At 43.4% G+C, this 24,039-nt stretch overlaps 1 protein-coding gene across 3 annotated transcripts in view; it reads left to right on the forward strand.

The window, feature by feature from the left end:
- NAXD (NAD(P)HX dehydratase) overlaps positions 1 to 24,039 on the forward strand; it is a 48,396-nt gene that overhangs the window by 3,575 nt on the left and 20,782 nt on the right. For all 3 annotated transcript variants that reach the window (XM_068112499.2, XM_068112498.2, XM_068112497.2), the window contains exons 4-7: positions 12,140 to 12,248; positions 18,913 to 18,958; positions 21,072 to 21,160; positions 23,550 to 23,658. In XM_068112499.2, coding sequence (XP_067968600.2) covers positions 12,140 to 12,248; positions 18,913 to 18,958; positions 21,072 to 21,160; positions 23,550 to 23,658 — 353 coding nt within the window. The remainder of the gene's footprint in view (positions 1 to 12,139; positions 12,249 to 18,912; positions 18,959 to 21,071; positions 21,161 to 23,549; positions 23,659 to 24,039) is intronic.

The following is a 24,039-nucleotide window of genomic DNA, read 5'->3' on the forward strand; positions in this document are numbered from 1 at the left end:
GCTTCTTCAGCAAGCCTACTCAGCTCTGGTGCTGTCAGAAAGAACCTTTCGTGGGCACTGGCATTCTGGGTAATGCCCACAATACCCCCTGTCACCTTCATGATCCTGTTGATGTGCTCCAGTGCATGGTCCACACCTACAGCACAGAAGGGGATTTCATTCTTATGGACACTGAAGTTCCCATCCATGAACTCTTGGTAGATCCCTGGATCTGTCATCTTCAGGGCCTTCATCTCTGCAAGGTACCGGGGAGTCAGCCTGGCATATTTCTGTTTGTCATGTGCAAAGAAGTATATGCACATCTCATCCAGTGAAGACAGGTGAAGCTCAAATTGTCCATCACGGGTGGCACGGATGAATGTGTATATCAGCATTATCATCCGCATGTAGCGTCGCACAAACTTGCAGTGGACTCTTGGCTTCTTTCCTCTCATCAAACTTTGCCATGGCCTCCAGGACTTCGTTTGACTCGAGGACAGCTAGCATGTTGTTCTGCGCGCTTGTCATCTCCTCTCGGTTGTGTAGATGACAGCTCTGGGCAACCTGTTGTGCTGACTGGGTACATGGGCCCCTCAGATGGGGATGCTCTTGGAAGAATTCGTCCACATAGAGGTCGAAGAGGGCTTGGACAGTGGTGATGTGGGCCTCCAAAGCCCTCTTCATGTGCTTGGCTTCCAGTATTTGTCTGGTCGTTGTTGGGCCATAGATATCAGCCTCAGACCAAGCCTCGTCAAGACCACTGTCCTCTATGGCATTCCCAGCAGCCCTCAGTGCAGCCATCACAGTGTGCATCTCCCCTAGTCGCAGTACCCACTTGCCTTTGCAGTCATCTCTGGTCATCTCCAGCTGTTTGGCTCGCTCATACAGGGCCATGTCTAAGGTGATCACTGTCTTCCTATCGGGACCCATGACCATGCAGTTGATTTGCTGTGTCTGTTTCAAGACTGTTATCAGTGTTTGCCATTCATGGGCTGGTGCTGCTACCAATGGCAGGGCGTTGACCTCTGTCAGAGGCTTCGAAGAGGAGAGCAGTGAGTTGTAGGCTGTCCAAGTTGGGATATCGTGATGCTTGATCCTACTGCCAGGTGGTTGTTTTGGATCGTGGACGAGTGACCCAACAGGGTCAGCATGCTGGGGTTCTGCAGCTTGCAGCTGGTCATCTGGTGGGATGATGTCGTCTTGTACGTCCTCAGCTTCAGCTGTTCGCATGATTGTGCGTGAAAGTAGCCACACTGTGTCCGTCGCAGAGTACGGCTTGGTGACATCTGGGTTTGACCGTGTCTTGAAGCTATACGTGGTACCTGTGGCAGATTGTTTGTTTGGTGCTTGGCAAGGAACAAAGTCTGGAGCAGTCAGAACCTTGAGTGAGCGGTGTCTGGCCTTTCGGTCATGTAGTGTCAGTGTTCTATGTTCATCTGTGGAGGGTGCATGTTCCCGTCGTTGGTAGAGTGCCCAGGCTGTAGCATGGAGTGTCCGCTTCCCATCAGGTGTGTCTTCATTGAAGTCACTGTTGTCCACTGCAAAGAAGACAAACGTCCCTATGCGCATGGTTCTTGGAAAGTATACACCCTGTTCTGTCGTAGACTCTATGACTGAGTTGGCCAGCTGTGTCTCCAACCGCAAGATCCGACTATAATCAACAGACAGACCGAACCCATGCAGGAAATCCAGAAGCTTCTTGTTTCTGGTGGACTGATGGACTACAATGGCAACGGCAAGCTGCTGTGGCCATTCTAAGCGATGGCGGAATGGTGCATCTGGCTCTTTGGGCTTGTACGTGACTTGGCGTTTTGACTTGTAGCCGTACATGATGTTCTGACTGATGGTTATAACATCTCGATGAATAGTGGCTGAGCGCATAGTCTCTGGCTCAATGCTCGTGGCTGGTCCTTCCAGTAGCCAGCGGAGGAAAGCATAGAGTACTTTGGGTACATGCTTTTCAGCATCATCAGTGTTCATTTCTCCTTCAAATTGCCATGGGTGCTTGTTCTGACAAGCAATGGCACTGCGGAGAACAGAGGCACTCTCAAACAGTTGTTCGATGTTTTTTTCATTTGTCTTCGTCATTGCATCTTCGACAGCTGCATCACGCACGTCAGTGGAGAATACACAGTCTGACTCGTTTCGACGTTTTGGTTTCATGAAGTGAACGTCATCAATGTGAGAGTTGATTTTCTCCTTCATGCCTTGGGTAGTAGGTGATGGGACATTGTGCACACCATTATTGTCAAGAATCCTGGAGTAAACCGACTTCAGGTCAGACATGTTGAGAATTTCACCAGCTTGGAGTAGAGAGCGAACAAGGCTGACAAACTCAATGTCTGCGGCTATTTTGATAACATTAGTTTCTTGCAGTATGTGTTCTTTGTCATCACTTGATGTCCCACTCTTGGGAGCACGTTGGACATTCTGCACCCAGCATGGGAGATGATACTTGACGTCGATCGCATGAGCATCATGTGCACTGATGGCAGCACTCAGCTGAACTTTCCACTTGTGGTTGCTGCCTTCTTCAACAGCTTTCTTCAGCTGTTTACCTGCGTTGAACGTGCATACAACATGTACACTTTCCTTAGTGACCTCTTGACAGAAGAAACAAAGGTCTCTGTTGAATGGAGTTGATGATGAACGTGTGAAGCGAAGAGTCTCGTCTTGCGTAGAACCTGAGGTACTTGCAGCGGCAGGTGCAGAAGAAGGACGTCCACACCTCTTATGAAGATGCTGGGTGTCGCCATGTTCGCAGGCTTTCTGGTGGCGAACTCTAGCACGCTCCAGGTGAGCAGTGTTGCATGTAGATCCATAACATGCCCGGTGCCACTTTGCTTTATTGTTCCTCAAGTCAGTGGCAGTGAAACAGCTTAATCGTTCGCTGATCTGTTTGAAGTCGGCATCACCATATCGTGCCCTCTCCTGGATGAACTGGAGAAACTTTGCATATGAGCCCAGTGCTGGCTCAGTCACTAGTGCACCTTGGGGATCTTGGCACTGAATGCAAAGTGTGAAATCAGTTTCTTTCTTGGTTTTCTTGCTTTTTGGCTCCATCATAGCTCAGGGTCACGAATCTGGAACATACAAATAACAAATAACAATTAAGATAGATGTGCATTAAGTTAGATTTTGGACACTGGTTCGGCTGTGCCATAAAAACCTATTTTTATCCCTTGTAGGTTATTAAAGAAGGTTTCATTCAATTCTCTATCCCCAAAAATGTACAACTGGACACCAGAATCGAAACTCTAGGTCATTTAGAAGCCAAGATAATGGAATTTTACGTTTTCGACATCCGCCATTTTGAAAATCCAAAATGGCCGCCATAAAGAACTTGAAACAATTGGAGACATATTTTTTCTAGAACTTATATCATCCCTAAAGACAGCCCAACCAGTGTCCAAAAATTAACAAGCAATTTCACCGGGCATTTCAATCTACTACATTGGCCCCCCCACTACAAGCTTATCACCATTATCAACATCGTCCAATGGATGTGCTGAAGATTATCTTCACTACTACTGCCTTTAACCTCGATGCACCTTTTGGGATGACACCTTTTTTTAGAAACGCTGACAGGAAGTTTAATCCTAAGTTTTATTTACTTTCATCAATTATAAACAATATAATGGTTTTACATCTGACAATTAGCAGTAGCAATCACTTTTGATAAGGCACCACATAGGAGGTTGTTGGTTAAGGTGAGGGCTTGTGGAGTGGCTGGTAGAGTAGCTAATTGGATTAGTGATCGGAAGCAGAGTGAATGTGAGTGGGAGGATGTCTGGCTGTGAGGATGCAAGTCGTGGGTACCTCAGGGGTTAGTACTTGCACAATTATTATTCATAATTTAGATCAAAGATTTGGGTGGTGTGGTAAAGAGTCGATTTCAAGAAATTGTAGATAATGCTAAGCCTGAAGGTAAGGTAGATAGCAGAAAGGGGGCAGATCAGATTCAGTAGATACTTTAATAGATTGGCAGATGAAGTTTAACATTATATAATGCAAGGTGCTGTGGATGGCTACGAATAATGAAAACAGATTATACAGACTTGGCATTTAATATGGAATATTTTTTTTGTGGGGGTGAACTTACTTTTCAAGATGACTTAGAACCAAAAGTTCATTGGAATGATGTTGAAATTATTCTAGATTTTGTTAATGTGACCTTTAAAAGAAACAAAAACCACATTTGACATTTCGAAGCAAATAAATTGATCCTTGAAAGTGATGTAAACTGATATCGAACTCAATTCACGGACAGTACTGTGTTAAACTTCTGTACGTTTTCCAGAAGTATTTATTTATTTTGCACATTAGCCAAAAAAAATTTCAACAAAAACAAAAGCTAAATTATGACTGGGATTACGGACAGTAAAATTACAGTTCAGTACTTCGTGTAACCCCCACGAGCATTCAGGAGAGCACATACACGTTGAGGAATGCTGTTCACGAGATTTGCCAAGGTTTGGACAGGAATCGCTTGCCATGCAGTGACAATAGTCTGCTGCAATTCACGCACAGAAGTCCAAGTGGTCGATTTGACGCGTTAATTCTGCCCACAAGGTCTCTATCGGATTCATATCCGGGGACATGGCAGGCCACTGCATATGCTCTACACCACGGTCAGCAAGAAAGTGTTGGATCATGCGAGCACGATGAGGCCGTGCATTGTCATCTTGGAAGACAAAGTTTCCTCGAAAGGCTGCACGAGCAAATGGAAGCAATGTTTCTTCCAGAATGGCCCTGTGCTTGAACTGGTTCAGGTTTCCATTCAGAACAACCAGGTCAGTTTTGCCCACTGCATGAAAAGCAGCCCAAACGGTCACCCCACCACCTCCAGCTTGGACTCTTGGCACTATACAATCTTCGTTGTGGGCTTCATGCACTTGTCTGCGCACTCGGACGCGGCCATCTTGACGATAGACCAGAAATCTAGACTCGTCACTGAAGGTCACGTGATTCCAGTGTCCTGGCTGCCATTGACGGTGCTCTCTGGCCCACTGCAGTCGGCGCTGGCTGTGTTGTCTGGTCAGGCGTGGCTTTCTCAGGGGACGCCTGGCACGATAGCCTGCTTGAACCAGTCGTTGGTTGACTAGCCTTCTGGATACAGGCACATTTGTCAGTTGCTGCCACTCAGCCCTAAGCCGATTAGCTGACTTGGTATGGCCATTGCAGACTAACCGGTGCAGCTGGCGATCATCTCTCCTTGTGGTTCTGCGTGGACGTCCTGGCCTCGGTATTGGAGTAGGGACACCCCTCTGAGCATTTCGTTTCAGGATCTTTGACACCTGACCTTGAGTGATGCCATACTGCCGAGCAATAGCACGCTGTTTCATGCCATAATTTCGTAAAGCCACCACTACATGACAAACGGCATTGTCAAGTTGATGGACCATCTCCAGAGGAAGCGGCAATAACTTTTGTAGACGTGCAGCAGTTGTTTTCCACTAATACAGAACGCAACAACCCTTATATACCCGATTGTGAAGCCAATCGTCAAATGTACCTGTCCTTACATTTTGTCACGCCACCTGTGATATAATCCTGTTATTGACTTCTTGCTGCGAAAGACAATCAGTGACCTGGTTCGTTCAACAAAGACATCACCGAAGGGTAAAATAAACTCGCCAGATTGATATACTGAGTTCAGAAAGTAAACCCAAGTCAAGAAAAAAAAAAAAAAGAGTAAAGAGTAAAGAGGGGTCACAGGATAAGAGTAAAGAGGAGAGGTTTGACATTTAGTAATTTGGGAATCTTTCACTCAGAGTTGTGAATGCATGGAGTGGTTTCTTTGCTAGGTGGAGTAATAGAGAGAGTTAGTGTGGATTATAATTGAGTTGGATAGATATCTGAAAATAGCCCAGGATAGCAGGGATTAGATATTTCTCTGATTCACACGCTTGATGGGCCTAATGACCACCTCCAGCATTGAAGTTCCTTGTAATTACTCAAGTATTAAGCATTTCTAAGGATGACGAACCTCAACGGATGTACCAATGTACAAACCTCAAATCTAAAATGGAAGAACTTTTGCACAAGATGTTGAATATCCATGCTGCTCCTTGCAAAACATTGATGACACCTTTTGAAATAATTCGACACCAAATTTTATATTTTCAGACATGAGTGAGCACAGAACATCACGTGACGCATAAACTGCTGCAGTCTGTCACAACCTGTAGCAAGCTGCCGTTCAACTACAGTTGTTCATTTTACAACACGGATACGCTGAAAGATGTCCAAAATTTTTCATTTATTTAATATATCATACTATCAGCTTTCATACTGTCAATAATATATCATACTATCATATTATCAGCCAAAAAAATCACTGAAATATGATCATTTCAATTTAATCGTCGCAGAATCGTTTACAAATATTTTCCAAAATTACTAATATTTTCAAAAAAACAAAACAGAAATTACTAATGTTTTCCAAAAATGCAACCTTGTGCCAATTTATCCTTTGACGTTCGAAGGGCCGGATCACGTCCACAACAAAGTTGAAGGTTTTCTTCGACTCGTGAACATCTACTGCCAATCCTGACAAAAAAAAAAACACGGTTTTTCATTCTCGGCATGGTTTCTCAGAACCTAGCCTTTCGCCACTGGTTGGTAAGATATTCTCCACAGGTGATGGTGCATTTGAAAGTGATAATAAAAAGAACTAACGCAGCGACAACGTGCATCTTCCTGTGACCATCGTCAATCTAGTGCATTAGCCATGAGCCTGAATGATGCAGTGAACTGGGTTGGGGGTTATTGGACATAGGAGGAGAATAAAGGGAAAGGGGTGGGGATAGGCTGATAGGGTAGGCCTGATTTCACTCACCTGCAAATCTATTCCACTAATATTAATACAGTAATTGTTGCTTACTTTTTTTTTCTTTTCTTTTTTTGGTTTGCTCTTTTCAATGCTTGTACGTAGTCTTGCGTTTAACTCTGAGATGCAGGAATGTTTGTAGAACTTGCTGTCTTGTGAAAATTTTGTTTAAAATTCAGCTCAAATGCAAAGCTGCTTTGTTTTTGTTTTTTGCCTTAAAAATACATGAGGTTTTTTTCTATATACACTGGCATTTGTATAACCCCAAAAGAGCTATATTATCTTATTTTGAGGTACTGTGAAGGATTATATTGATTAAATTGCATTCCTAAAGCATTCTATGATATCTTTATGAGACTTTTTTCTCCTTGGACATTGTAATCTCAATAACAATATGTATTGTCCACTCATTCTTTGAAAATTGCTCAGCCAAACCCTAACCCAACATTAGTGGCAAAAGGTGTGTGCCACCAAGATATTATTTGCACAAAAGGGATTTTTTTCTTTGTATCATTGTGTCTTTTCCCGGTGTGTACCCTGGTTAGAATAGGTACACCGTATCCCTGCGTGTCGTAAGAGGCGACAGAGGGTTGGCGTCAGGAAGGGCATCCGGCCATAAAAAACATTGCCTCAAAAAGAGAACCGTGACAATTACAACTACATATGGGCAGGGTACAGCCCGAAGTGGAGATCGGTTTCTGAGGTTTGGGACATGGAATGTAGGGACAATTACAGGGAGATCAGGAGAAGTGGTGGAAGTATTGGTCAGAAGAAGAGTGGACATATGTTGTGTGCAAGAGACGAGATGGAAGGGAAGTGGTGTGAGAATGGTGAAGGGTAGGCAGGGACAGAAATACAAGTTTGTGTGGCAAGGGTGCCTGGAGGGCGTGAATGGTGTTGGTGTCCTGTTTTCTGAGTTTGTAGACGGTGTGGTGAGTGTGACCAGAGTGAGTGATAGGTTGATGATGGTGAAAATGATGATTGGAAAGCTCTTGGTGAACATCATCTCGGGATATGCTCCGCAGGTTGGTCGGAGCGATGAAGAGAAGGACAAGTTCTGGTGTGCGATAGAGAAGCTGATGGAAAACGTGAAACATGAGGAAGTTGTGGTAGGAGGAGACCTAAATGGACATGTGGGAAGGAGTATGGACGGTTTTGAGGGAGTTCATGGGGGTTACGGATATGGTGTGAGAAATGGAGAAGGTGAAAGGATTTTGGAGTTTGCTGATGGAGCTGATTTGTTGATTTCTAACACTCAGTTCCAGAAAGGGGATAATAAGCTTGTTACATACACGTCAGGTGGGTCGACGACAACCGTTGACTACCTGATGGTGCGTAGGCAAGATAGGGGGCACCTCCGAGACACAAAGGTGATCCCGGGGGAGGAGGCTGTTTTACAGCACCACTTGGTTGTCTGCGACATAAGGGTAAAAGGTGCGAGGAGAGCTCGGCGGGTGAAGTACCAGCCAAGAATGAAGGTGTGGAGGTTGAAAGAGGTGACAGTAAGGGAGGCATTAAAAGAGAGGCTGAGTAGGGTAGAGGATGATGTGGTTGAGCTTGAACGTGGTTGGATGTCAATGAAAGATAGTCTGTTGGGAGCCGTTGGTGAGGTATGTGGATGGACAAAAGGACCACCGAGGCACTCGGGAACATGGTGGTGGGATGATGAAGTTGGAAAGAGGAAGAAGTTCAAGGAGTGGCAGAAGGCGAAGGGTACGGGAGCAGAAAAAGCAGAGCATGAAAGTTATAAGGCAGCCAGGAAGGCTGCAAAGAAAGAGGTAGCAAAGGCGCAGGAGGCATGTAGGGAAATGTTCGGAGAACGCTTGGATTCGGAAGAGGGTCAGAGAGCGGCATTCAGGATTGCAAAGCAGATAGCGAAAGAGAGGTGTGATGTGATGGGGGTGAGTTGCTTGAAGGATGAAGTGGGACAAATCGTTGTGGACCCAGATGGATTAAAGGATGATGGAAAAGATATATGGAAATGCTGTTGAATACAGAGAATGAATGGGATGGCAACATAGAGAGTAACCCAGTTTTAGGACCGGCAGAGAAGATAACTGAGAAGGAAGTTGAGGAAGCGATAAAAGCAATGAAGAGTAGAAAAGTGGGAGGGCCGACGGGAGTTGTGGGAGATATGTTGAAGGCAGCAGGAAGTTGGGGTGTGAAGAGAATGACAGAGATCTGTAATCTGGTGGTGAAAGAAGGCCGCATTCCGGTGGATTGGGAACTGAGTACCCTCATCCCTCTATACAAGGGGAAAGGTGACCCTCTGTAGTGTGGCTCGTACCGAGCGATAAAGTTATTGGAGCATGGAATGAAGGTATTGGAAAGGGTGTTGGAGAGGAGGATAAGGAAGAAGGTGAAGATCGACGAAATGCAGTTTGGATTTATGCCAGGAAGAGGAACGAGAGACGCGCTCTTTATTGTGAGGCAGTTGCAGGAGAAGTACATGGAGAAGAGGAAGAAGTTGTTTCTTGGGTTTGTTGATCTGGAGAAAGCATTCGATAGGGTTCCACGCGAAGTATTGACATGGGCATTGAGGAAGTTAGAAGTGGAGGAATGGTTGATCAGAGTAGTGATGGCAATGTACAAAAGAGCGCGCACAGCTGTAAGGACGAAGGACGGGAACAGTGGTCAGTTTGAGGTGAAGGTGGGAGTGCATCAGGGGTCGGTACTAAGTCCACTACTATTTGTAGCTGTGATGGAGGTGCTTGCTCAGAACGTAAAGGAGGGTTTATCGTGGGAGTTGTTGTATGCAGATGATCTGGTGTTGATTGCGGAAAGTATGGATGGACTGAAGGAAAAGATGAACAAGTGGAAGGAATGTATGGAGACAAAAGGTCTGAAGGTGAATATAGGAAAGACGAAGGTGATGGCAAGTGGTAAAGCATGTGGTGAGGTGGAAAGAACTGGGAAGTGGCCATGTGCTGTGTGCAGGAAGGGTGTCGGAGTGAACTCCATTCAATGTACAGTGGTACCTCGGCTTACGAGTGCCCCAACGTACGAGTTTTTCGGGATACGAGCCGTCGCTCGGGCGGTTTGTTGCTTTGGGATACGAGCCGAGATCCGATGTACGAGCTCAAAAAATTTATTTTTTTGAATTTTCCGGTTGTGGCTTCCGGTTCCGGTCACGCGGTTATCTTGCCGTGAAAGCATCTCTGCTTGGATATAAAACACGCAATCGTCGAAATACATGAGCGAGGAATCTCCTTGCTCCAGCCGGTGACGTCATCGGTGGGGATCCCCGCCTCCAGAGTGGCTGGTCACGTGACCGCCAAAGCGTGTCGCGCGTGCGGGTATAATGAGCTACACCTGTGGATCACGTGACCACGGAAGCACGCCTCGCTTGAGAGGCATGGCTTTCGGTTTGCGTTTTGCTTTATAAGGCGCGATAAATGGGCTTTTGAGTGTTAGCGGTTCATGGCGTTGACGGTTCATGGCGGTTGACGGTTCATGGCGTTGACGGTCAAAAACCCATTACATCAATTTTACCAGGCACTGTACAGTAAGTACAGTGGACACCAAATGCACGGTGGAAGGCTAGAAGTAGAAGATCGTCCAAGACAAGTGAGAATAAGCCATACTTTGGAGGAGATGACGTCATTCGCTGGTCCGATAACCAAAGATGTGGTATAAAAAACCAGGTGAGCTAACAATGCAGCAATGAAGGAATTCGGCCAAGGCACCGGCACACAACGACCTACCTACATCGAAAGACTCAATGCCAATGGTGACAGAAGCCAAGACGGCCGGCTTAAACACCGCCGAAAGACCACGGTGTACCAACTTACGATGCAGAACATCTTGCACTTAATATGATGACAACAGGTGCCATCCTCTGACGTACCATTACAGGTACAGGTACAGTACACGTGAGCACAGAGCAAAAGTTCACTGAAACCGAGATTAAGAAAAAAGAAAAAACACCTCGTGGTCCGTGCTCGATATCCGAGTTTCAATCTTTTCAAACACATGATGCTCTCGGTCACGGTATCTCCTGCGAGCTGCTTCTCCTTCAACCACACAAACAACAACTTCTCCATATCTTCATGGATAGAGGTCCGGAGCTTTGAAATAATCGTAACGCCCTTGGCTGGCGTTATAGCCTTTATGGACTCCTTCTGCTTCAAAATCGTACATATCGTAGAAGGAGTACGATCGTACTGCCTCGCCAAGTCGACAACACGCACACCTCACCTGGCATGCTCTTCTCCTCTGCTTAATAAAACCAGTTTATTTCTTTACATTCTCTTGTATTATGTACAGTATATACGAGGTCGTGCTTGTTTATACATTATTTGTTATTTATAAAGTACATTTTTGTTATTTAAAAGCACCTAACAAAAAAAATTGGTGTTTTTTTTTTGAGGCTGGAACGGATTAATAGCATTTCAATGCATTTGAATGGGAAAATTTGCTTTGACTTACGAGCGATTTGGCTTACGAGCTCCGTCACGGAACGGATTAAACTCGTAAGCCGAGGTACCACTGTATAATGTGCGCTGAGTGGGTTCATCAAAAATGTAGTGGTCTGAGAGGGTCATTAACCAGTGTGGCAGCTACATTCAAATGTAAGGTGTGCACAGAAGGAGCTGCAGATGGAGGAAATGTTCAGTTGGATCTTGGAGACGGCGTGAAGCTGGAAGGTGTGAAAACATTTTGCTACCTCGGAGACATGCTGAATGGAGAAGGTGGATCAGACACGGCAACGGTTGCTAGAGTGAGATGTGCATGGAAGAAGTTTCGGGAACTGAGTGGCGTGCTGATGAGGAGGGGAGTGTCATTGAAGCTGAAGGGAAAGGTGTATGCTGCATGTGTGAGAAGTGTTATGATTTATGGGAGCGAGACATGGGTCATGAATGTAGAGCAGCAACGAAGGCTGGAAAGGGTGGAAATGCGAATGGTTCGGTGGATGTGCGGAGTATCGTTGAGAGAGAGGAAGACAAATGATGAATTGCGAAAGATGATGGGAATAAAGCCTGTGATTGATGCTGTGAAGAGGAACAGTTTGAGATGGTTTGGTCATGTGTTGAGGAAGGATGAAAGTGACTGGTTGAGAAGAGTGATGGAAATTAATGTAGAAGGAAGTAGAGGACGGGGAAGACCGAGAAAGACTTGGCTAAAGATGGTGAAAGAAGAAATGCGGGCAAGGGGGTTAACAAGGAGAGATGCAGAAAATAGGGCGAGATGGAGAAGATTGTCATGGGGACCGCAAGGCTAACCCCCGCTCTAGCAGGGAAAATGGCCTTAAAATGCATGTTGTTGTTGTTGTTGTTGTTGTTGTTGTTGTTGTCATTGTGTCTTTCCAACGGGTATTACTCTGTGCAGGTACAATGGAGCATTTGGTGCAGACGGTAAAGCTGATAATCCCACCTCTGATACCAGAAAAGCACAAAGGCCAGGCAGGTCGCATTGGCATTGTTGGAGGATGTGAAGAGTAAGTGATGTTGGAATTTTGCTAAATCTTATTTTGAAAACATTTAATTTTTTTTTCTCGTTTATTACCTCTTAGTAAGGGTTTTACTAAGTAAGGGTTTGCAGGTTTTTTATTACCTCTTAGTAAGGGCATTTTATGAGATATTTCACAAATCTGTTAACTAAATTGTTACCAAAAAATTTCTTCACCAATATGTTTGTAAAGGTGTGTAATAACATGTGTTAAAATGTTGAAGTTCAACTCCTGTGGGAAACCCAGAAAAAAAGCTGTTGAATTCGGGTACCGAAAAATTATTTTCGAGAATTTTAATTTTTTTAAATCGGCCCTTAATTAACTTATGAGGGGTCAAATAAGGGTTTTTCATGATTCTGAGTTGATTGTTAACATTTATATTTTCACTTTTACATTTACACACAAAGTAGCTTTTATTTCACATACATATATAATACTCAAGAGTTATTTCTCATTCACAATGTCAGAAGTTTCAACAGTCATTGTCTATGTCTTCTTCAGACTCAACAACATCATGACTGCAGTTTCTGCATGTAATGCCATTACAGACTCCACAGGCCGAGATGCACGTGACCCCATGGTCACATCACTGACTGTCCATCCAGCTTGATCTGCATCTCCATCCCAACTTCAGCTGCTCTCTCAGCATTGACTGCGTCATCTCCAGTGCTTGTGAATCCTGTTGAGAAAGACACGAGCAACTCCTTGTCTATATCGTTGTCGAATGGCTTGATCTCCTCAAACCATTTTAGGACAAGTTCAACTGCCTCTGCATCTCGCTTCATCTGTGTCTTGGCAAGGTCTCTGTGGACTGGAACATGTTTACTGACGTCCTCCTCCATCCGCCGGTTGACATCAGACAGGTGACTGAGGGTGAGCACCCAGCATTTGTGGCCAGAAAAACTGTTTCTCATTCTTCCTCTGCTCAGTCCACCTTGTGACTTGGCTGCCTTCATTAATGTCTGCTCAATGCAAATGTCACACCATGTGCCGGACCACTCATGACTTGAGTAATGGACAACGTGGTTCCCGTGGGCAGTGAGACGTTCTGAGGTGTCTTTGTAAGCAGGCAAAGTTTCTAGTTCCTTCATGAGTTGACAGTACAGCCGTGCGCCCTTGGCATACTGATGATGGCCTGCAGCGGCAAAGATGTGAAGCATCTTGGTAACAATGCAAGACAGATGCCCATTGTGGTCTGCAAGTCGCTCGGTTCTGATAAAGACCTTGATCACATCTACCATGTGGTGGTACTCCACCCAGAGTGCAGGTGTTCTTCCTCCTTTTGCGAGTCGTTTGAAGGTTTCTTCAAACCTTTGCTCAAACACTGGCACTACTGGGTCTGAGTGTCTGGCTCCCATCTTCCCATCAGCCACCTTCTCCATGAAGGTCTTCATGTCACCACGCTCCTCCTCAGTGAAGGCAAGTTTCATGATGTGTTGATAGATGGCTGCATCGATGAGGAGGTGAACACGGATTGCCTTGTCAAAACATCCTCCATCCATGATGTGGTTGGCTGTCATACTTCCAGGATAGATCAACTGGATCACATCTAGTAGTCCAGAATCTTCCATGATGTTACCCATTGATCCAAGATAAGACTTCAGCAGGTGAAAACCACCCAACCTTGGAATGACGGGTAGATTTGCCTGCTTTATTATATTCACAGCCTTCAGCCAAATCGGAAGATCAAAGGTCACTATAGCGACCCCAGCGCGCCGTATGCACTCTTTCAGAGTGGTGAAGATGGTGTTGAGGTCATTAGGGTCTCCTTCAATAACTGGGAGGAACTCGATCTGTGTGCTCTGCTTTGCATCATTAGCATGGATTCTCTTCATCCAGCCATTCCAGTTGGAGTGTGGGAACTCAGGATCGTTGGCTTTGATCACCCACCCCGCTGCCCAGAGTGTGTCACCTGGAGTGAGGAGTGGCTAATCATGAGCCAGGGAGGAGGAAAGCTCAGCGAGGGGGAGAAACATGATCGCGTTCGTTCCTATCTGTTTCCTGTTCGTAAATGGAATAATCTTTCCTTCAGTTCCTCTCAGGATCTTAGCTTTGTCGAGTGCCTTCAACTTCACCCGGGGGAAAGCTGCTGTTTGTGGATCTGGCAAAGGTGGTGCCAGAGAGGTGACTTCGATCCAACCCATTGAGTGAAAGGGAGTGTTTCCGTGAATAGAGACAATGTTTAAATCTATATTGTCTCCAACACACTGAGTGACTGCATTGTTTGTTTCCCCAACCTCCATAAAGACCACCTGATCATTACTTGACAATTCACTTTCACTGGCTGGCACTTTGGCTGTCATCACTGATTGATCCTCAAGCGCAGCATCAACCGCAACCTCATCATTGATCTGTTCATCGGTTTCCTCCACAATGGTGTCAAGAGTGCCAGAAGTATCTGGAACATCATCTCCACTCCTACTATTAAGGAAGCAGTATTTGTAGTTTTGTGTCTCCGTGTAAGACTCGGTGTATCCCAGCCGGTGGAACTTGTTGAGCATCCATTTTGACCCAAATCTATGATCAAGTTGTATGGCAAGCCCCATTTGGTGTGGCAATACTCCAGACCGAGGTCGACAGGCCTTAATAAAATTCTGCCCCCAAACGGCAACTCTTTCGTCTGTCTTGACAATCGGTCTCAAGAACATCTGAAGGCTTGCAGGAACAAGTGTCAGCTGACTATCGATGTCAGTCATACTGTGTGTGGTGGGGTATGACTTTGGACCTAAATCAATCAAGGCAATATCATTGGATATGAACTTGAGTGCCGTCTTTATGATCTGAGTCTTCTCATCTCCATGGTCAAGATTAGCATGATGCTCTCGCAGAATATTGTCGGTGCCATCTTTGAGACAGAGTACATCTGCCCTTCTTTCCTGTGTTGTGAAATACAAGGTGTCTTCGTATTTCTCTAGAAGTTTTATCTTTAGCCAATGCTTTGAATAAGAAAGGCTCTTCTCTGGTGACTGATCAAACTCCTGCAGCTTTTCATGGACTTGGTCCATGTTCATTACCCCATGCTCTAATTCTGAGTCTAACCATTCGCAGAATTCAATAAAAACTGCCTCTCGCTCCTCATCAATACTCCTCTGTCCTCTCTTCCTTTTTCCTTCCTCATCAGTCTTGGACAAACTGTCACCTCTCGCAGACATAAGTTTGCATCGCAAATGGTACAGTGTTTCTTCTTCTACCAAGTCGTTGATCCCTTCCAGGCGTCCAGTGACTTCAGTGCCCCAGTCATCCCCGCGACTCCGTGCTGTCTTCAGCAAGCTTGCCTTCAGTGTATCTGCAGTCAAATTATCTGGCACTCTGTATTTCTTTGTAGCTTGTGCTGGATTATTTTTGTAGAGCTGGGCTGGTTGGTTGCAAAGAATGCATACATCCTTATCCAGGAGGTCAACTGACTGTGATCTTCTAGAACTGCAGCCAGTTGATGAACTGAACTCACAAGTAGTGCGTCTTCTCCAACTTTGATGACTCTTTCTCTGCCTTTGATGCTTGAGCTGACTTCTTGGTGGTTGCAACAAAGTTGTTGTACAGATCATTTTTACACTTCTGGTGGTACCGCAATTTTCCTTCCTTTTGAGCCTCCTTCATACGTTCCACAACAGTAACATTTTCGACAGTTTCTGCTTGTTTCAATAAAGTTGAGTATCCCTTTGGAGTTGCCTGTATGAGCCTTTCAGCTGGTGTATCCGAGCGTGCACAGATGAAGCAATTGAGCACAGGTGGAGTAACGTCTTCATCCATATTGCTAGACTCCATGTCCTGCAAAGTAGAAAATGAGATATATTTAGAAATTCTTTTTCCACAAAGGAGTGTCTGTGGTGAAATATAAATGTTAACAATCAACTCAGAATCATGAAAAACCCTTATTTGACCCCTCATAAGTTACTTAAGGGCAGATTTAAAGAAATAAAAATTCTCGAAAGTAATTTTTCGGTACCCGAATTCAACAGCTTTTTTTCTGGGTTTCCCACGGGAGTTGACCTTCAACATTTTAACACATGTTATTACACACCTTTACAAACATATTGGTGAAGAAATTTTTTGGTAACAATTTAGTTAACAGATTTTCATATGTTTCCCTTTCTATCTGCTATCAAAGGGGGACAGAGGTTATGTTTTCACCTATGTTTGTCTGTCTGTCTATGAGCATGATATCTCAGTATATGGACGGATTTTGATGAAACTTATCGGACAGGTTAGGTGTCTGCCAAGAACATGGGTGAAACTCCTGTATAGCATTGAACTCCGTATTTTTGTAACGACCCATACGGAGGTTTCTGTATTTTCGTCAGAAAAACACGATTAGAGGGAATTGAGGTGCTATTCCGATATGCTGATTCGTTTCTTAACCCATATTATCCAGATGGGGTGCTTTGCTAACGTATCATGACCACAATTATGTGAGTAGTAGTTTTAATGTGGTATTGTTAATTCCACCCATCTCTTTTTAGAGAACATTACCAATTTAACCTCCCCTGTGGATTTGCCATAAAAGCTGTGCCGAAATGGTTTCTCACACACTAAGGCCGCAATAACCGGTCACCACACCAGACGTATTCTTACAGAACTATATAGTCAGGTTCACTATGTTTTTTCGTTCAAAATTTTGGTAGATTAGCAAAACTATACATTTTTGGAATATTCAGAGCATGAGGAATCCAAATATTAATGTTTACATGTGCATAGACACCTTTGCGAAAATGACACTCAGGACAGTGATGAAGATCTGTAAAAGCATATTCCTGAACGGTATAGACCTCGTAGATCCTATGTATAGGACTTATAATTCAATCTGATACTACCTATAACTTCCTATAACAACCTATAACTTCAAAGGACTTGCAATATCATGTATTATGTAATACAGTTATATCACAAATATAAAGACAATGGTTTTCAATTACCTTTGTTTGTTGCTTTTCTATAATCCTGAGCACTATTTTGAGGCCTTTATTGGATTCCTTGACCCAGAAAACATAGCATTAGCATATTTAATTAAGTCTCTAGGTTGACTAGAAGCCGAGATCGCGCAAAATATGTATTTTATGGCGGCCATTTTCAAAATCCAAAATGGCGGCCTTGCAGGTGTCTGTGCAAATGCCAACATTGATTTTCAGATTCTCCATGCTCTGAAGATTCCAAAAATGTACAGGTTTGCTAATCCCAAAATTTTGAAAGAAATTATATTTGTTAACATAGTGAACCTGACTATCTTCATCACTGTCCTGAGTGTCATTTTCGCAAAGGTGTCTACGCAAATGTAAACATTAATTTTTGGATTCCTCATGCTCTGAATATTCCAAAAATGTATAGTTTTGCTAATCTACCAAAATTTTGAACGAAATTATATTTGTTAACATAGTGAACCTGACTAATAGTTTATAACAAGTTGACACAAGACGACTAAAAAGGAGAATCCCGGGACAAAATATAGACGGACATGAAAATGGGCAGATAAATAAAATGCACTTGCAATCCGATAATGAGTCCAGTATCCACAAAGTAAATAAGTGAGCAGAACAGTATCCAGAGGCAGTGAATGCTTTGGTTTACACTGAAGCAAGGGTGGTTCCAAGACCTCCATTGCAAGATTACGTGTGTGCGTGTGTTTTTGTGTTTTGTGTTTTTGTGTTTTTTTTACAGACAGACAGACCAACCAACTTGCCGGAAAAACAAACTGACTCAAATGCAATACCCTCTCCTCTGGCAAGGGTAATAAATACCAAAAACAATAACATTTTAACAAAGCATATATTAATTCATACTAATAATATTAACAACAATCATAATAGTAATATCATTTGACCATAATAATAATGGCCGCCCTGGCCCAAACACATTTGGGCTTGGTGAAAGGCAAGCTCAAGCACTGCAGCAGGCAGGTATGCAACAAGGCCGTTAAGAACAATTCAAATTTGGTCCAATGGACCAACGGGCCCACTAGTGTATCAAAAGTCCTGGAAAGGTATATGGTATTCAGTATTCATTTATTTTATGATAACAAAATGCAGTACAAACTTAAAATAATCTTCCCAGCAATGGATGTTCAGGTGAAGTTCAAAAAAATTCCCCAAAATATCTTCTTTTTTTTAGTTGCATAGTTTTTTTTAATTACAATGTGAACACAATCACCCTTAAAATGCATATTTTGACATTTTTCAAAATTTTACTGGGGAGCATTCCCCCAAACCCATCTCGAAAGGACTCGTTTTCTTTCTTTTTTTTAACTTCTGCAGTTTCACACATGTGAGAACAATTGATTAGTTTTTAGGGAATATCCAGATCGAGACTTTCTTTTTTAAAGTGATTCTTCACTATTGAGAGATCTGGCCAAAAACAACACCAAGCACAATATTCAAAAACGTGGACAGATTATGACCAAACTTGGTGGATGAGTTGGATAGGTGACAACAAGAACAAGCCGATTAGATGTTGGTTAAGCTCCGGATGCAGATCCGGCCTATCAGTGGGCTACAAAATGTAAACTGTTCAACCTGCAGAGGTATGTGCTCTCCCGAGTGTGGTTCTAGTTTGCACTTGCTTTTAGAGTATATGTTCATGCATTCTCAAAGCCAGATGTGATTGAAAAATGGTGACTAATACAATTTATGATATCCTTTATTGCGTATGTGTGCATCCACAGTTATACTGGAGCTCCGTATTTTGCCGCAATTTCTGCAATGAAAGTGGTACGTGGTACTTGCTTTACAATGTGCTTTTTGTAATATGCAAAATGAGATGTGCATTGCTAATTTTGTTGGGCATTGACAATCGGGTGGTAAATCGTATCGAACTTTCAGATTCTTAGCATCCATGGAGATATATAGTGCCTATAGAAAGTCTACACCCCCTTTCAAATTTTTCAGCTTTTTTTGCCTCATAGCCTGGAATTAAATCAGATTTTTTTTTCCCCACCTTTAATTACACATCGTACCCCACAACTTCCAAGTGAAAAACAAATTCTGCAAATTGCAGAAAATTAATGAAAATACAAAACTAGAATGTCTTGGTTGGATAAATATGTAATTTATTCAGTAATTCCACTGTGGACCCACTTCCAAAGTAATATGGCGTACCATGTCACACATAGCTGAGAGAGAATTGCAACAAGGTCAACTCACTAATCAGCCACTAGTCGGGTATCGTGCTGGCGGTGTCTGCAGATGAGCGAGGGAGAGGCACACAGACAGAGGCACACATACAGAGACACACAGACATTCAGCAACACAAGTATGTCTCAGAAAGACAGACACCTATCATTGAGCAGTTTGGAGCTGCTGTGTCCAGAATGTCAGAGATGGTTCCACGAGCCTTGTTGGGCTTGCAGTTTGTAGGTTGGGGCCTACCCAACAGTGACCAAACAGTCACTGTAGATCTTCTCTTAAACGTTGTTTCCCCAAGCAAGAGCAGTGTGACCGTGTAACAGCAGCAACTCAACAAGTGGCCACAATAAACTCTTCCCGGATTTGTTTGATAAAATGTGAAAAGAATTGTGCCAAATTGGTCATTATTAAATATAATAAAAAATAACCACCTTTAGAGGCCATTTTTCCCCGCAAAGCGGGGGTTGGCCTTTTTTGGGAACCGTGGTTGTTGTTGTTTTTCGGTCCCCTTTTTGAAGCAATGTTTTACGGCCGGATGCCCTTCCTGACGCCAACCCTTTTTGCCGCCTTTAACGACAAACAGGGAATTACCAGTGAACTGGTACTCAATTAGCCGACCTCGGAAGGATGACAGGCTGAGTCAACCCCCCTGGCGTTAATTCAGCAATCGACCGGGATTCGAACCCAGGATCCTTGGATCCTAAGCCAGCACCCTAGCCGCTAGCCCAACACCAGGGTTGGATGCGCCCACATTGTGCGGACAAACCCCACCAAGTCGAGGGCCACGTGGTCAGGAGAACCTCGTCCCTTCTGGTCACACTGTGCCTATCGGCCGGCCTCGAAGACCGAAATTGTGTCGGTTACCGATCCTTCGGGTTCGGAACGATGTCACCCTAAAAATTATTGTAATATAATATTGGGTCATTATTATTGTAATATAATGCACTTTCCTTCATTGGATTATTAACTACATTGGTAAATTTGGGAGCTCGTGTGTCTTAATATAACGAGTTCCCTTGTCAGGAATTTCAATGCAGGAGGCCAGTGGGCTCATCAGCCTGAGCAATGGTTGACAACCTATGGTTTGTCCGTTCTCTATCCTTTTAAAATGCTGAGCATAAGTCAAGGAATCGGTACGTACCATTTTTTAAGTTCTTGGTATAACTCGTCTGGGGTATGAACTGCCGACCTTGCAGACTCAGAATGAACGTTCTAACCATTATGCCGAGTCTGGATGAAGTCTGGTGTCTTCTCAGGCACAATGATGCCACACCTACCGTTTATTCCTTTTGGGAGGACGATTTCCGTTTTCGTTCGACCAAATTTCAGCCATGATCAAAGTTGGCCATATATTTGGGTGGAAGTGATGAGTATCCAAACGAATCCATGCTTTAAAACACCTTTACAATACACAAAAAAAACACTTGAAAATTTGCCTATTATGCTCTCAAATATAATTGTTTTGCCCCAAAGATGAGTCCACGAGGAAATTTGAGGAATTGTTCTTCATTGCGAGGCTTCCCAAATGGCACCTACGTGATGTGGTGCAGAGGCACCTTCAAATCGCAAATTGAAATAAGTAATGCCCAAATACCTTTTATTGAAACTGTATAACCTCCACATGGTGACATGACTGTAGCATTACCTGTGAAGCCGAGATACTTTGTGATTGCATGGTGTGGTGTGATGCGAAGTGCAGGGTGCAGATCTGGCACACGTCTTTTGTACACGCGGAGCTGCACCTGTGATCAAGTCCTACAGTCCTGAACTTATCGTGCACCCATTGCTGTGAGTTGTCAGATGTTTCTGGTCATCACTATTATTTTGTACACATGATGACGCATTTTGTACACATGATGACGCATTTTGTACACATGATGACACATTTGGCTAACCCTGCTCTAGCAGGGAAAATGGCCTTAAAATGCATGTTGTTGTTGTTGTTGTTGTTGTTGTTGTTGTTGTGATGACGCATTTAGTGTGCGCTAATTATTTCACTATTTTCCTTGTGCAGAAGTGCCTCCTTTATAAGAGGCCTACAAACTATGCCAGCCAGGAAAGGGGTGGTAGTTAAACTTTCAACTCCCTAACAGTTGATTATATAATCCTCATTACTTGGATTCCATGAATTTGGCTGAGCCTACATTTTGGTCTCCTCACATTTCCCATGAGCCTATGTTTTGTTCACAAAAAAAGAATAATCAAAAATTTTCATGGCAGCAAACCTTCATCCATATCCTATCATCTTGTAATCGCCATGCCAGTCAATGACACACGTAAAGTTTCAAGTCAATCGAGTTTCGAGTGCAAGACTTGATTGGGAAAAATGACGTGAAGGAAGTGGAAACCTTTGGCTGCACAAATGGAGTGTAGAGCATGAGGGAGGGAGTGGATGAAATGGAAGAGTAAATAAATGTTATTTGAGATTGTCACCATTTGCTTACATAGTCATATTTTAATGCCGAGCGTAATCCCGGGATTCTTACAAGTAAACATTTTGGATTTTGAGGTGAAAATTTGTACATTTTGAGTAACTCCTACAAAGAAAACTAGAGCAATGCGACTGTATCACCAATATGCCTCCGCATAGTCCCACAACGGGTAGATGCCCTCGTTCACTGTCCTAAAAATAAACAAGTTTGATTTAAATGTCTTCAGCTGTTTTCAAGTATCACATTTTCACCAGCTATGACAGGTTTCACATCGATCGTTGAAGCAGTTTCAGAGAAGGGTTTTTTTTACATATCGGCTTTCAAGCTAATATGGCTGCCATACCACGGGACATATGACCTTTAAAAATGTATACTCTGCATATGTATGGGTCGGGGATTACGTTTGTGATGTTTCGTGTTGATTGGATAAGTTTTGGTTAGATATTTGTAAAATTTCGCATCGATAGGGTAAGCGGTTTCACACATAATTATTTAATATTTTCCTTAAATCGAATATGGCTGCTACACCATGTGACCAATGATGTTTTCGTGAACATCTTTTAATTGCCATGCCAGTCAATGACACATGTAAAGTTTCGAGTCAGTCGATTTTGTGGTTTGGAAGAAGAAGTTTTTTTTAAAGGTTTTAGCCTGAATCCAATATAGCTGCCAAACCATGTGACCGATGGTGTCATAAATTTAATATTTCAATACAAATGGGTCATAGATCATGTGCATGCAATTTCAGATTTTTAAGATAAGGAATTCGATTAAAACAATTTTGGCTGGGATACCACTTCACCGATGTCAGCATTATCATGCTTTTGTTCCCAATTGGGAGTACTCGACAATGTGCCAAGTTTCAAAAAATTTCCATTCAGCAGTTTCCGAGAAATCATTTTTTAATTATCTGCATTTAATCCAAAATGGCTGCCATACCACGTGACCTGTAACGTCACAATTATCATAAAAACGTTCTGCATGCGTGTCACTCCTACCTGAAAGTTTCGTCTCAATTGGACAGGTGGTTGCTGAGAAAAACGAGGTTTAGCCCATATGGACGGACGGACAACACGAAAACATAATGCCTCCGTCCACCTTCGAGGGCGGAGGCATAAAAATCAAACGACTAAGAACATCCCTCTCCAGATTAAAAAAAAAACCGGAACGATCGTTACACGATCGATCTGCACTGGCATGCGGGTGTGTACAAAGTTGAGACTAAAGCAGTAACTCCAAAACCTCAATGTGGTATGGTACGCAACAAAGCGTCCCTTGACTGGACCTTCTCCTTCTGCCCCTTGTCTACACCGCTTTCCCATTTATACATTTTTGGAGATGAAACCGTCACGAAAGTCCCTCCCTCTACAAAAACCGCTCATACTTGCTAGATGATTCTATATCCAGAGGTAACCAGAAATCTCAAACCCTGGTGACCATTCTACCCCAGTTGAAGTCTAATTACAACATTAAAACTTCTTACCCTTTTTACTTTGCTCCACTTTTAGCAGAAAAGTCTCGTCTCAACTTACATGTTCGTTCGTATTACACAACGCCTTACATGTTCGTATCTCGTATTTGTTCCATATGGAATTGACGTCTTAGCTTTAACATCACACTGTACCAATTCTTCTTCTTCTTCTTAATATACCGTCCAACACACATCAGTAAAGAATGTGATCCACATTATGATTGTTAAACTTTTATTGTTAGCGTCGCTTTGCTTCCACCCCGTGTTTGAGCAGTGACCATGCCGAAGCACCACAGGAAGTGAGCCAATGGCTGCCCCGCTTCCACTCCCTCGTGATTGGTCCTGGCTTGGGCAGAGACCCTGGCATCCTGAAGAATGCAAAGGTGCATGCTATTGAAGTGTCATATCTGAGTAATTCCATCCTGTAAATTATTATAATGGGTTGTATCTAACATTCCTATCTTTGCTGAGAAAATGAAGGCCATTGGTTAATCGACTCGAGTGACCAATGAAAATGATCATTTGTTTTCACAAACGGGCTGCAGATTTAGATATCACCCCAAAACACGAATACAAACGAACCTGTTTCTGAGATCCATTGGATATAAGGTCTCGGAAATACAACTCTAAACCCTTTCTGGAATGGACTCTGGTTCCTTTAACTTTCAGTAAGGAATGCGGTAGTATCCCAAATATACAACACTGCAGGTGTAACTAATTGCACACTAATCTGTGATTTTTCTCACAATTTACTCTACAATGCA

This window comes from Myxine glutinosa, chromosome 4 (genome assembly GCF_964187855.1).
Source record: "Myxine glutinosa chromosome 4, kmMyxGlut1.1, whole genome shotgun sequence".
NCBI classification, from domain to species: Eukaryota; Metazoa; Chordata; class Myxini; order Myxiniformes; family Myxinidae; genus Myxine; species Myxine glutinosa.